This window comes from Marmota monax, unplaced genomic scaffold (assembly GCF_021218885.2).
Source record: "Marmota monax isolate L192 unplaced genomic scaffold, Marmota_monax_Labrador192_F-V1.1 WCK01_AAM20220418_F8-fsc00003, whole genome shotgun sequence".
NCBI classification, from domain to species: domain Eukaryota; kingdom Metazoa; phylum Chordata; class Mammalia; order Rodentia; family Sciuridae; genus Marmota; species Marmota monax.
In genome coordinates this window covers 16934931-16949531 of record NW_026694084.1, presented here as the reverse complement: position 1 = coordinate 16949531, position 14601 = coordinate 16934931, and the positions used below count along the sequence as shown (strand labels likewise).

The following is a 14601-nucleotide window of genomic DNA, read 5'->3' as shown; positions in this document are numbered from 1 at the left end:
ATGGAAAGCAAGACCTCACCATCCCCAATACCTGTGAGTAATTCTTCACCTCTTGGCCTACCTTGTGGTGTATCACAGTCAGAATCAGGAACCAGGAAAGGTATCCTGTGAATAGACACAGTTGCTTTTTTATTTTTCACATGCTTGTCACTGGCCTCTGACTCAAACCTAGGTAATCATGGAGGGAAGAGTGTCCATAGATTCAAAGTAACAAGACAAGGAACAAACAAGAGAGTTTTGGTATTTGAAAGACTATACTTTTAAAAAGGCTTTTTATGTTTATACTCTCCCAGTTGTCTAGTCATCTTGTCTCTAATTCTGATTGCCTTAATAAGTGTAGGTTGTTGTATTCATAGTCAAAACCCAAAGTAAGAATTTAAAGTCTTAGCCATAGAGATAGAATCTGGAGTCAAAAAGACCCTGGTTTCAATTCCTCTGTACACCCTCTCACATGTTCACTATGTAAGTTGGAAGTTACTAGTTCTCATGTATGTCAAAGTCTACATCTATAACCAGGGATGACAATACATACTCCATAGAATCATTGTGAGATGTCAGATGCTTAGCAAAGGGCCTAACATTGAAAGTGGTTAGTATTATAATTACTCCTATAGAACACCACTCATTACAAGCCAGGGTTAGGGGCTTGGAGGCAGTAGAGGAGATCTGCAAGCCTCAATCACCTTTCACAGCCTCAGGTTACTTGTTCAAAATCTCCCTTCTCACCTAGTATTGTCATTCTTCCTAAAATTTTTCTTCCTTCTTCACCATGGTTTGTAAAGCTAGTGTAGAACTTTATCACTAATCATGGCACAAATAAGGCTTAACAGAACTATGGACTTTTGTCCTTTGCAATACCTAAATCATCTGTAATGGAGATTTTAGAAGTTTTCCCTCAGCATAAAGGAGAGCTCTACTACCTTATGAAATAATAATAATAATACCTAAACATGATGAAGAATTATTTACTGGGATAATTTTAGCCTCTTTGTGTTTTCTAAATGGAAGTACTTTTTATACAGATGACAGGTAACTAAATGGATAACTATTAAGGCAACAAAACTAGAAATATTATACAATTTCAAATGTTTTGAAATTGCCCTGTTCTTTTCACAAGACAATTTGTAAGCTACATAAGGACAGAGCTCTTGTCTATCTTCTTCCCTGATGCCTCTTAAGCACCTAAAATCATGCCTGGTATATCAAGGAATATATCTCCTTCTTTAGAAACTTGCAAAAAAAAATAAATAAAACAAAAGCAGCCATATTGGTTTATTTTTTAAAATCAACAAAAATTATAATTTCCAAGCATTTGCTTATGAAGGCAAACTCTGACCTTGAATCCTGGGTTCGACTTTGTATTGTGATCCTAAGTAATTCACTTAATTCCTCTGTGTCTGTTTCCCCTTTTTAAGATGTGTAGATTTGCTACCTCATAGTGTTGTTATTAAACTAAAATAAGTTAATACATGAGTGAAGAGACTTCAGAACTTTCTGGTATAAAGAAAGTACTCAAGGGCTGGGGATGTGGCTCAAGCCGTAGCAAGCTCGCCTGGCACGCGTGCAGCCCGGGTTCGAGCCTCAGCACCACATACAAAACAAAAAAGATGTTGTGTCCCCGAAAACTAAAAAATAAATATTAAAATCTCTCTCTCTCTCTCTCTCTCTCTCTCTCTCTCTCTCTCTCTCTCTCTCTCTCAAAAAAAAAAAAAAGTACTCAATAAATGCGGGGTGTTTTTATTAAAATTGGAAATTTTGCTGAGACATTGAGATTCATGAAATAAATGCAGCTGGGGGTCCCACAGCCAAGTGACAAAGCCAGAGCTAAACCACTACGTTACTGTCTAATATATGGAAAAGATCTCCCTATTGTATCAAGCTACCTGCTCATCCTTTGTACCTGTATACTTTGTAAAATTATTTACTAGAAAAAAAAAAAGATGAGTATGATTCACCCTCTTAGAAAATGCAATTGGAAAAAAAAAATTAGTATTCTGAGATATTTGTTGGAAATAATGAGAAAACCTTGACCCATAACACACAAAGCAGTTCATAGAACTGCCCTAATTCCAAGTTTAGCACACTTAAATAGTCTGGAAATTTTGGCATTTATTTGAACACAGATTGAGGAGAACTGGAATCAAATGCTATAATTCTTGAGATGTCTTCAGCATAATCTAATATTCAGAATCACTGAGCGCCTCACTTCCTCCCTTGGTCTTATTTTCCTCCCTCTTCTCCCGTTCAGCTGGAGCTAGGCACCTTGGCTGGAGTCCTCCCTGGCGGGGGCGGCTGATTCCCAGAGCCCAGAGGCCCGGAGCCGCTAAATGGTGAAGGCTCAGCGTGGCAGCAAGTTCTGGCAAAGAGCTGATCTGTGAGCAGTTTCTCTTCCAGACGGGTCAAGTCCGGCTTCACGCATGGACTAGGAGAATTAAAGGAAGGTTACTTTATCAGCGGTGCCAGCTGAGCGCAGCCCAGGTGTGCCAGGAGCTGCAGGTGAGTTCCCACTCCACCTTATCTGCCCCGAGTCCAACACGTTGGCTAGGGCGCAGCTCCAAGAGGTCCGGAGGGCACATTTTTAGTCTCACCTGGGAATCTGCTCTAGGCTTCTCCTATTACCGCGAGGTCGCTAATGTTTAAACTCCTGTTCCAACCCAAGTTTGTGCTATTCCTAGTCTTTCCGCCTCTCTCCTTTCCTAAGCTGAGAGCCTGTTCTCCCGGAAAGTTTAAGAATGCACAGTGTCTCAATGCAGGATGGACACCCCAGTGGGTGGGAGCTCCCAATGATGACCTCTAGTTCTTAGTGACCCCCTAGGATTTTAATTAAAACTCATCATATTAGCCTTATATCTCAACAAAGCGGGGTGACTAAAGGAAGAGGGAGAAGAAAATAGAGCAGGAATAACAAATCAGACTGGAATAAGAATGAAGTGGGAAGAAAGGTTGCAGCCCAGGTCTGCAGGTACCCTACCCCACGCGCTCACACCTGGAGCAGACACCCCTATTGAGACTCTACAATATTTACAATGAAAGAAAAGGGGGAAATACAAGCCCTCAAGTTAGCAAGGACTCAGACCCAATTACCACCTCCTCGGCTTTCTAAACTTTGTTTTGATCTCCTGCCTGGAGAAGTGAGTCTCGCCATAGTCTTTGCTTGCGCCAGGCTAAGAGTACGCACCCCTCCTTCTTCCCCCTCCAAGCTACACCTCCCTCTCCCACTCCCTTCCCCAACCCCTCAGCACTCCAAGCAGCGCTACTGAAGATGGGGATCCCAATTCCAGAGTTGGGGGCGGGGGGGTGCGTACATCCGGGAAGAGCCACAGCGACTGGCTGTTTTTCCTGGGGCTGTCCTGGGCTGGGTCTACACATAACACTTTCCCTTGGCGAAACCTCTCCTCTCCTCGCAGCCTCCCAGCTCTGCCACTTGTGCGCTGCTACCGCGCACTCGCAGCTCCCTAGCGACAAAAAGGGGAACGAGCACAGCGGGTGGAGCGAGGAGGGGTGCGCGAGTGGGAGGCACCTCCCTCGGGAGGCTGGGAAATCCCGACCGTCACCAGGGGCCGTGCCACCGCCCTCGCGGGACCGAGGCTTCCAGCGTGTTCCCAACTTTGTGGCGCCCTCAGGCAGTGGCGGCGGGAATGGAGCTGCCTCATAGCGGCCGGACGCCGCTGGGCTCACCGCTGGACAGCTGCTCCCTGGCCTCTCTCGACTCCAGCGTCTTCTGCAGCGAGGGTGAAGGGGAGCCCTTAGCGCTTGGGGACTGCTTCACGGTCAACGTAGGCGGCAGCCGCTTCGTACTCTCGCAACAGGCGCTGTCTTGCTTCCCGCATACGCGCCTTGGCAAGCTGGCGGTGGTGGTGGCCTCCTACCGCCGTTTGGGAGCCCTGGCTGCAGCGCCCAGCCCCCTGGAGCTCTGCGACGACGCCAACCCAGTAGACAACGAGTACTTCTTCGACCGCAGCTCGCAGGCTTTCCGCTATGTCCTGCACTACTATCGCACCGGCCGACTGCACGTCATGGAGCAGCTGTGCGCGCTGTCCTTCCTTCAGGAGATCCAGTACTGGGGCATCGACGAGCTCAGCATCGACTCCTGCTGCAGGGACAGGTACCCGTGAGGCGCGGTGGCTGGGGGAAGGAGGGGGCGTGAAGTAGGTGTGATGCAGAGAGGAAGGCACAGGTAAAGATGTGAGGCTTTACGTAAGCTTCGCTGAAACCAGGCCTATGAATAGGTGTGGCCGCCTCTGGGCTGGAAGATGAGGTGGGGTTGTGAGGCTGGGAAGCAGGAAAGCCAGATTTTGAATTCAGCTTTTTGAACTTTCTTGTCCCTATTGTTTGAGTGAGTTATGCTAATTTCATGTAAAAGATAAGGAAAGCAAGACTTGTAATAAATATTTGGTGATTGATAGAATAAGTCAGAAAAGCTGTGCTTCGAAAGAAATCTAGGGGTGAAGGTGTTGGTATAGAGCACTGTTACATCTAGGACACTAACTTTTTGAAAAACTTGCATGGAGAACTGCTTTAAATACAGAAGGAAAGTTGGTTCCTTCACTGGATGATGGTAGAGCTTTGATGGGGACTTTGCTGCTATCTTGTCATTACTACCATTTCTTCATGAATAACTTTCCTTTACACAAAACAAAGTTCCATATGGCAAACAGCTGTTCTTGTTATCAGAACATGGGTAATAAAAATGCATTGATTCACAGTTGCTTTGTTATGTCTAAAATCCTTTTGCATAAACTCCTACTAAGAAAATGTCACTTTTAAAATCATGATCCTAAGTGAGAAATTCTCAGTTGCTGTGGGCAGGAGACAAACTGGGTAAAGTATGAATAGACTTTTTTTTTTTTTAACTGAAATAAAAGTATGACCTCCCTGTCAAGTTTCTCTTCTACTTCTGTATTTTTTTTAAAAGTTAAACTAATCACCAAGTTGTCTTCTCTAAAAGATACTTCAGAAGAAAGGAGCTGAGTGAAACTCTAGACTTTAAGAAGGACACAGATGATCAGGAAAGCCAACATGAAAGTGAACAGGACTTCTCACAAGGACCTTGTCCCACTGTCCGCCAGAAGCTCTGGAATATCCTGGAGAAACCTGGGTCTTCTACAGCTGCCCGAATCTTTGGGGTCATCTCCATCATCTTCGTGGCGGTGTCCATCGTCAATATGGCCCTGATGTCAGCTGAATTAAGTTGGCTGAACCTGCAGCTGCTGGAGATCTTGGAGTATGTGTGCATTAGCTGGTTCACCGGGGAGTTTGTCCTGCGCTTCTTGTGTGTGCGGGACAGGTGCCGCTTCCTGAGAAAGGTGCCAAACATCATTGACCTCCTTGCCATTTTGCCCTTCTACATCACTCTCTTGGTAGAAAGCCTGAGTGGCAGCCAGACCACACAAGAGCTGGAAAATGTGGGACGCATCGTCCAGGTTTTGAGGCTGCTCAGGGCTCTACGAATGCTAAAACTGGGCAGGCACTCCACAGGTATTCAAATTTCATTGATGCTTTTTTAATATGTCATTGTTATCAATCATTAGTGATTTGACCACAGTACACAGAAAGCCACTCTGAATTGATATGTGAAACTGACAGTTATCATACTTTACCCAAATATGACCTCTTAGGAGATACTGGGAAGCAAAATCTTAAAAGTTGTTATTGCAGATATAGAGGAAAAGGTATCTCTGACACGTTTTCTCTTCATAAGATGTTGAGGAACAATTTGACCATTTGATAACTTCAATTTATTGAAACCCAAGGTCAAGATGATGTACAAAAATTAAAGACTCTGCCTCTAGGTAGTTTTAGACAAAGCATGCATAAATAACACACAAATACATGCACAGTAATTATATAATGTTCGGAACATAAGCTAGTTTGTTGTCTATACCTGAGAAGTGTGTGCACACACTCTCTCTTCATAATATATATATATATATATATATATATATATATGTGTGTGTGTGTGTGTGTATATATATATATATATATATATATTTCTTCTGCCATATATGTTATATATGGCAGAAGAAAAAGTCATTCCTCCAGAGCCTTCACTGATCATGAGGAAGAGAGATAACCAGGTGCTGATGACCTTTCCTTAATTTTTAAAGTAGCAATGGAAATATATTACTTTGAAAGAGAAGACTCTACTTAAATGTCTTAGCTAGTATTTGAGAATTTTCTTGTTCTTCAGAGAGAGAAGAAACAAGAAGTCATTAATTTTTTTTGTGTTATAGAGACTTTGAAAATCAAGTGAACATTCCCTAGAAAAATTTTCACACAACACAATACATACATATGATTATACATGAAAATTATAGTTGATATCAGTGCAAGTCACACAGAATATTAAAGACAGTTCTTGAATGCAGTTGTTCTCAATAGCTGGTCCTGAAGCTGTTGAACATTCTGCAGTAATATGTAAGTTATCTATGTCACACCTAGGGAAAACAAGAATCCCCAAACTTGTTGAAATGTAGATTCTAAACCCCAACTCCCAGAAAGAGAGTTTAGTATGTGGGTTGGATCCATTCCAATAAGTTTGAAGGTGATTTGATATCAGTGGTTCCTGGACCATACTTTTGGGGATGCCATATTAATACAATACATATTAATACAAATACATATTGTTACAAATGAGTTGGCTAGAAATTCCTTTTCCAATCTTATTTCCATATAGATGTCCCTGACTAGCCACCTAAAGGGGATGATGATAGTAGTTTCTCCCTATAAATATAAGGGACAAATAAACCTCTGTGGTTTTTTTCCTATTACTTTACGGTAAATTAGAACTCACTCTAATATAATTTTGGTGTGTATTTTCCTAGCTAGTCTCATAGCCAGGGATTTGATAATGGGGTTTCTAACTACTTTTATAAGTTCTACTCTTCATTTTCTGACACACATAATGGGATGCTTTCTTTGAGTATTTATAAACTCTTCACAGTATTCAGTTTTAAAAACACTGAGCAAAGACCACATTTTTTTTTTCTCAAAAGAAAGGAAAAGGAAAATAATAGTAATTTTCATAGTGTCACCTCTTCAAAAGCTTTCTCAGTAATAAACAAGTATAAATCATTAATAAAGCCTTAATTTATTAAAAATATATGACAATTTCATGAATATTTGATAATTTTTCCTGAAGCATAACATTCAGCAAAATGTAGATATCTATGTAGATGACATATATCCCCACATATTAATTATGAATAAAGATGTATTACAAAATAATGGTTAGAAGGCCAGACTGCCTAAATTTAAAGGCTGGTTTTGTAGCTTTGTACTAGATAAAACTCCCTCTCTATGCCTGAGCCTCCTTATATGTAAAATTGTACAGCAATGACAATACCTGTCATATTTCTTTGAGGATTATCTAAGTTAAGAGATGGAACATGGTAGACATTCAGCCCCCTTTATATTTCTTAACAAAACTGTTTAGAGCACTTCATCTTTAAATAAAAACACGTTTTCTCAGACAAACACAATGTTTCTTCTCATATTGTCAGTTTACTTCAGAAATGTAATTCCATATAGACACATCAAGGCAAGTTTTATAACTAGGTGTTATAAATGTATTCTAAAAGATATTCTTTTGAAGTTAAATCTCAAAATTAATATTCATTGGTCTTTAAAAATAGCTGGTTAATAATACAAGAATATCTCAAAATTTGAAGAGCAAAATTCAAAACAATGAGAGCATGAATAGTATTCTACATCTTGAATAATCTCAAGTGAGTTAATCAGAATAAAAAATGATTCTAAAAGGTAATGCTTTGGACTTCTGGGGCAATGTCATTGTGATGCCATGTCTTCAAAATGTGTTTAAACTTTTAGAAGTATCTCTCTAGCATTAGGAGGGTGATCTATGGTTAATTTAAAGCCTAGTTTATAATGGGCTTAATACATTCACATGTGGAATTGGAATCTCTTGGGTCTGTCTCCCAGGGGATCAATGAGTCATCAGAATCTAGCCATGGGACCCCTCCAATGCCTCCTAATGATTAAATTTACCAGTGGCTCCATTCTTGTACCTTTTTGAAATGGAGGAACATTCTATATTCAACTGTTTTCTTACAGAAAAGCAGAAATGTTATGTGCTTAGGGAAGTAATTCCCTGTAGTTTTGATATTAAGGACTAGGATTTCAATGGGTGTCCTGGTAGTGCAAGGACCTTGACCTGATACACAACAAAGAATGTCCCCTGAATATATCTGTGAGGTTCTTGTGTCAAAACCTAATTTGCTTCTGTGCTTCATTTCATTGGTATGGTAAAAAAAAAAGGTTTAGTTACTCTGGCTTTCAGATAATGAGGCACCTGGTTGTTTTAAACTTTATCAAGAGGGTGACAAAGCAGACATACACACAAAGTATGAAAACAACATAAAACTGGTTTTAGAGAGAAGTCTGAAATGTTGCATTCACATGTGAGTTTGACCAAATGCACCTTCTATATGCAACAGTACAAAGGTCTCTCACTATGTAAAGTACAAAATTCCTCTCATACACCTTCTCCCTGCCTGTTAGCCTCATTCCTCTCCCTGTTTTAAGTATACATAGTAGAAGTTCAATAATTACATAAGCCAATTATATTTTTCTCTATCCTCATCAACTAAACTACATGATTCTGGAAGACAGAGGTCATGATATAATCATCTTTGTATCCCCAAACATTGCCCAGTGCTGGGGACATATTATGTGGACAGTGCATGTTTGTGGGTGGAGATCAAGGAGTGAGGGGGAAGGGAGAGAGAGGAGGGGTGCTAATGATGATTGACAGCAGATGTTCTGTTGCAGGATTGCGCTCACTTGGGATGACAATCACCCAATGCTATGAAGAGGTCGGCCTACTGCTCTTATTTTTATCTGTGGGAATTTCTATATTTTCAACCATAGAATATTTTGCGGAGCAAAGCATTCCTGACACAACCTTCACAAGCGTTCCTTGTGCATGGTGGTGGGCTACAACATCCATGACTACCGTGGGCTATGGGGACATTAGACCAGACACTACCACAGGCAAAATTGTGGCCTTCATGTGTATATTATCAGGAATCCTTGTCTTGGCCTTGCCTATTGCTATTATTAATGATCGCTTCTCTGCTTGCTACTTCACCTTGAAACTCAAGGAAGCAGCTGTTAGACAGCGTGAAGCTCTGAAGAAGCTTACCAAGAATATAGCCACTGACTCATATATCAGCGTTAACTTGAGAGATGTCTATGCCCGGAGTATAATGGAGATGCTTCGATTAAAAGGCAGAGAAAGAGCAAGTACAAGGAGCAGCGGGGGAGATGATTTCTGGTTTTAAATTGACTTCTAATGTATCTATAAAAGTTGTGTACGATTAATCAGATTGATAAAGCCTTGACATGGATATCTGTATTACTGATGAAGAATCTCTTCAGCACTATACATCTTAATTTTTGCTGATATCTTACCTGGTCTCCTAGAATATTTCACATAATCCATAGCAATTATACATTTTTTTGACACAGTTGAATCTCAAAAAGAACAACAAAATAAAATTGAGACAATATACACATGTCTGAATTGTCAAAATATTAAATAATATCATTGTGATACATATAATAAAGTTAAGTTTTACACATCACCAATTTTAGAAGTTATTGCTCCTCTAATTTTTTTTAAATGGCAGTTAAACTACCTAGACCAGAGAAAAGATAACTGAACATTTAAGAACACACTGAACATCTTTGCTATTTAAAGACATTCTCCAAGCAAATTACTCCTTTCTCCATCAGTTAAAATAGTTGAGTAACAATTAGCTTTGCAAGAGAAAAATCTGACTTAGTGGTCATAGATGGTGTCCCTATATACCATGTGGTGCAAACCGCTAGTCACAAATGGATCAAGCTCTGCCTCCCATTATTAATCTTGCAGGTGGGAGAACTAGACTGCTAAGTACTGTAGAAGATGAGTCTGCACAGACTTCGAGAACTGCACATTTTCACTCTCCCAGCTGAGTGTAATATGCATATTTCTTAGTTCTTTATAAAAATCAGATGGTTTTTAAAATGTCTCATTATGGATATATTATGTCTTCAACATCATGAATACGTAAAAGTGAAGTAGTGACATCCTAAATTTATATGTTGAAATTATTAAATGGTCTTATTTCATAAAATGAGAATATGTTGAATGACCTCATTGGATGAACTTGAAGATCTTTTATTTGTTAACAAAAAAAATATTATGGACAGCTTTCTGACTGTTGGGGTAAATAGCAAATGTTCAAACTTTGCAGGCATTTTGACAGCATTTTGACATTCATGATAATAATAAAATTCCTAGACATTCTGTTACATAATTAAAGCCAAAAACTCTTAAGCTAAGAACCAGCTCATGATTCCAAATATTCTAGTAAATGAGATTTTTAAAAATAATAATAATAACAAGGAATGGATAACTTTAATGCCTGCTTTCTCAGTATATGTAATAAAGCCCCTACAGGGAAGAAAATTGGTTCCTGGGTGGGGGAAGTCTTCTTTTTATGCATAAAGCTCAAATATACACATAGTACATAAACATACATACAGAATATCTGCAATACTAAAATTTCATAGGGAGGAAAATTAGAAAAATGCCCAGAAACTTCATTGCTGGTAGTGAATGGTGAGAAATGAATATAGAAAAGCATTGCTTTAATACATGCCCTAATATGCTTCCTTAACTGAATGTTAAGACAGCCTACTATCCTATGAACTACCAAGAAAGAAAGAAAGGTGCCAAATTCCAAGATGCCATTGATGGTAAAAGAAATCCATATTTTTGGATCTGTAAAAATTTATAATATATATCTTAAAAGCAATGAAATATTACATGCACTACCTCCTGTTTTCAGGTATGCATGCTTAAGCTCTGAAAAAAAATGTCATTGATGGCATGAGTTTTTATTATATACTGAAGTGGTTTAATTCATTTGACTATTTTGCACTTCTAAATATTGTAATATCTTTAGGAGATATGAGTATGAATAAATATTTTTCCTCTTACCCACAGACATGGGTGCCAGAGCATTGCATAGGGCCATTAGTCCTCGTGTACAACCCATTCATAGTCTAAAAGGTCAATAGAGGTCAGATGGAGAAGACAAACTTACTCTGGCTTCTCTAGAACCTTCCCAATAAGATTATTCAGGACTATGTCTGTATTCATCATGTATTAAGTCACTTTATCTTCAAAATGTCCCAGTTATGTAATTGCTATTCTTATACTCTTCTAAATATATATTTTATATATTTATTAATTCAACAAATATTTATTAAGGATCCTCTGAGTGTTGGGCACTAGAGAGTCTTTGTTAAACAAAGTCCTGTTATCTTGTATATAATATTTTATTCGAGGATATAAGAGGATGACAGATGACAAAATTGAAATAATAAAAAATTTAAATTTGCTGAGCATAAATCTACCTGACTCAGAAAATGATACTCTTAAAGTCTTATTATAGATTTTATTCTACCTACACAACTCATGAATAGGGATTCATTTTATAGGCAGGAAAGCCAACTTTTTGTGAATGGAGAGCCTTATGAAAAATATCAGTTTATTCTCAGAGGGAAAAAGGTGCTTTTTTTTAAAAAAAAACACAGTTGTGGTGACAGCTTAGTCATTACTGGACAAGAAAAAATTTGTCTTTGTAATACATAACAGTTGGAAAATTTAAAATTATATATACATATATATTTTCCCCATCACAGAGTATCCTAAATATGTTCTATAAAAAGTGGTTTGTTAGCTGTAAAAATTTTGTCAAGACATAGACACTTCAAAACAGTTTTAAAATATCATTGCTAAGTCAATTTTTCTGTTATACAAAACATCAGTGTATTTATTCAATAAATGTACATATAAGCAAGCGAAATTTAATTGAAGTAACAAATCAATGAAGAAACTGTGAATTTTATTTGTTTGTTTGTTTATGACAGGGATTGTACCCAGGGCCTTGCATATGCTAGTCAAACACTGCACCACTGAGCTACAATCCCAGCCCTCTCATTATTTTTAAAACATTGGGGATTCTTCAAAAATCTAAGAATTATTCCTATAAAACAATATCTAACTTGTTTAGAAATATATAATAAGGAAATGTCTTTCTCTAAACTATTCAGAAAAGACTAACTAAAAAACATTCGAATGCACAGAGCCAATACTGAGTACCTAAAATATTTATTTTACTGAGGAATCTCTAGCAGGAGTGACAGCATATTCATGTTTTATGGTGTTTTTTCTTCTATGGGTAAATACATACATATATAAGGAATTGTTTCAGTTATAATTTTAATGAAAAGTAGTATTAAGTGTAATGGATAACACACAAAGAAGTTCATTGAAGTAGAAATCTCAGTTATGTGTTTCCATGTGGAATTCTTACTCTCAGTAAAATTTTTTGACCAGCTCCTGCACAAAATATCTATGGCAACCCAAGTAATCTAAGTAAAAGGTTACCATTAGGTAAGCTTATACTTTTAACAAATATTTCCTCTGATACATTTTAACATGAAAAGCTTGAATTTTTTGAAAAGTAGCCATCAGTATCCCCAGGGTCTTATCCATTCTTTAATTGAGACCCAAGAATCATATTTGGTTGGTTGACAAATGTGTTCCAGTGTTTCTATTGGTGATTTTCCCCCTCAAAGCACCACCCTCTCCCAAACCTCTCTCCAAGCCATACTGCTAAATGGAAGAAAAATGTCATATAAGGAGAGCTTTACTTGTAAGCCACATAGGCTGTTGCTTACATGGTAAATCTTTAGGAATAATGGGATAACCTGGGTATTCATGTCCTCACTTGCCTTATATTATGATCACTCTCCTGCTTAACTCCTCATCTCCACTGACCTTCTCTTCCTTTCTAGTATCCAAATGGCAATACCGCAACCCTAATTAAATCCAAAGTCTATTTGTGCTTGTTTAAAAAAAAATCATGCTGACTGATCCCACTTTGCATTTATGTCTACAAACCCTTTTTCAGTTCTTGGTGCTGGTAGGCAATCATACTGCAATCCTTGAGTCCATTCACTCTTAAAATAAATGGAAACTTCTAACAGCTTTCTTTGATTCCTCTTTCACTCAAAAAAAAAAAAAAACTGAGTCATAGAGGAGATTTTCTACAAGAACCAGCACCCACATTTATCCACCCACCTCCATCTGTCTCCACAGAGCCTTTTCTCCCATTGCAAGGGCTGAACTATCCTTCCCATTTTTTCTCCCACTCTGAGACATGACTTCAAAAAGTTCCCTTTCTCCCTACCACACCAATAATTTTTGCCTTCCCTAGTGGACATTCTTATCAGCATACAAACATTATTTAATTTTTCCCATCTTAAAAAAAAATGGGGTAAAAAGGCAAATAAACTCCTTGAGTCTACTTCATTCTTCAGAAAACACCCAATTCTCTACTATTGTTCATGGCAAAATGTCTTGACACCATCTTCTATACTCAGTCTTTCAATTTTTACATTTATTCTTTCTTTTTCCTGAAAATCCTCTCATCAATCTTCCACCCCTCATCTCCTAAAAACCTGTTGTTCTTGTGCTCAGCAGCGACCCCATCACTGCTAAATCCAATTATGAATGCTGACAACTCATATTGTCTTTTCTAGCAGCAGCATTTATTTTTCTTTTTGCAGTAAGTACTGCATTGAACCCAAGGGTGCTTTACCACTGAGCTACATCTCCAGCCTTTTATTTTACTTTATTTCATTTTATTTTGAGACAGGGTCTAGCTAATTTTCTGAGGCTGGCCTTGAATTTGCCCTCTCCTACTTCAGCCTACTGAGTTGCTGGGATTTACAGGCATTTGACCAGGTTAACTACAGACCCTTCTCTGAAACACTTCCTTTACTTGGAGCCCTTTATACCCTCCTAATTTCACCCCTACTTCATTACTCAGTAATCTTCTGTGGTTGAGAGAGTCAGTCAGGGCCTAATCCTCATCTTATTCTGCTCTCTATTGATACTGCTCCTTTTATAAAAAGACTCTGGTTTCATAGGTTAAATATAACCAGCACTTGGTCAGCTCCCACATTTCCATGTCCAAACTTGACCTTTCCTCTCACCTTCCTGTATTTATTCAACAGATTTCCAATAAATATCTTAAAATTATCACCACCAATGTCAAGTTATTGACACTTCTTATTATGATTTATATATGAATTATCCTCCTAAAGAATCTGTGTTAATGCAGGATGTAAAATGATTAGATTAGAAGAGCTGTAATCTAGACCATCCATCCTATTTTAAATTGATTAACTGAATGGTAACTGTAGGCCAGTAGGGTATAGCTAAAGGGCGCGGGTTACCGGCAGCATAATCTGAAAGGTTTCATCTTTCATCAGACTCTTTGCCTCTCTCTCTGCTTCCTGGATACCATGAACAGAGCAGCACTCCTCCATCACACCCTCACCATGATGTTCTGCCTCATCTTAGGCCCAGAGCAATGGAGTTGACCCACCATGGACTGAACCTCTGAAACTATGAGCCAAAATAAACCCTTCCTCCACTAAGCCGTTCTTACCAGATAATTTGGTAACAGTGACAAACGGCTGACTAACACAGAAATTGAAACCAAGAAGGGGGGGTCA

The 14601-nt window shown here is 38.6% G+C and overlaps 1 protein-coding gene across 2 annotated transcripts; it reads left to right on the top strand.

Moving 5' to 3' along the window:
• The first annotated feature begins 2306 nt into the window (after positions 1-2306).
• On the top strand, positions 2307-13532 carry Kcnv1 (potassium voltage-gated channel modifier subfamily V member 1). Of its 2 annotated transcripts, none has more exons than XM_046464595.2 (4): positions 2307-2496; positions 3624-4105; positions 4949-5478; positions 8791-13532. In XM_046464595.2, exons 2-4 carry the CDS (start codon positions 3639-3641, stop codon positions 9300-9302), a joined length of 1509 nt encoding a protein of 502 aa, XP_046320551.1. In that variant the 5' UTR covers positions 2307-2496; positions 3624-3638; the 3' UTR covers positions 9303-13532. The 2 variants fall into 2 exon arrangements, with proteins under 2 accessions (XP_046320551.1, XP_058441665.1); XM_058585682.1 differs by having other exon boundaries at positions 3408-4105.
• Positions 13533-14601: the final 1069 nt, after the last annotated feature.

Coding starts and splice junctions, on each gene's coding strand:
- Kcnv1 (XM_046464595.2), top strand. CDS start 3,639: ATGGAGCTGCCTCATAGCGGCCGGACGCCGCTGGGCTCACCGCTGGAC. Junction 4,106..4,948: donor GACTCCTGCTGCAGGGACAG/GTACCCGTGAGG, acceptor CTTCTCTAAAAG/ATACTTCAGAAGAAAGGAGC. Junction 5,479..8,790: donor ACTGGGCAGGCACTCCACAG/GTATTCAAATTT, acceptor GTTCTGTTGCAG/GATTGCGCTCACTTGGGATG.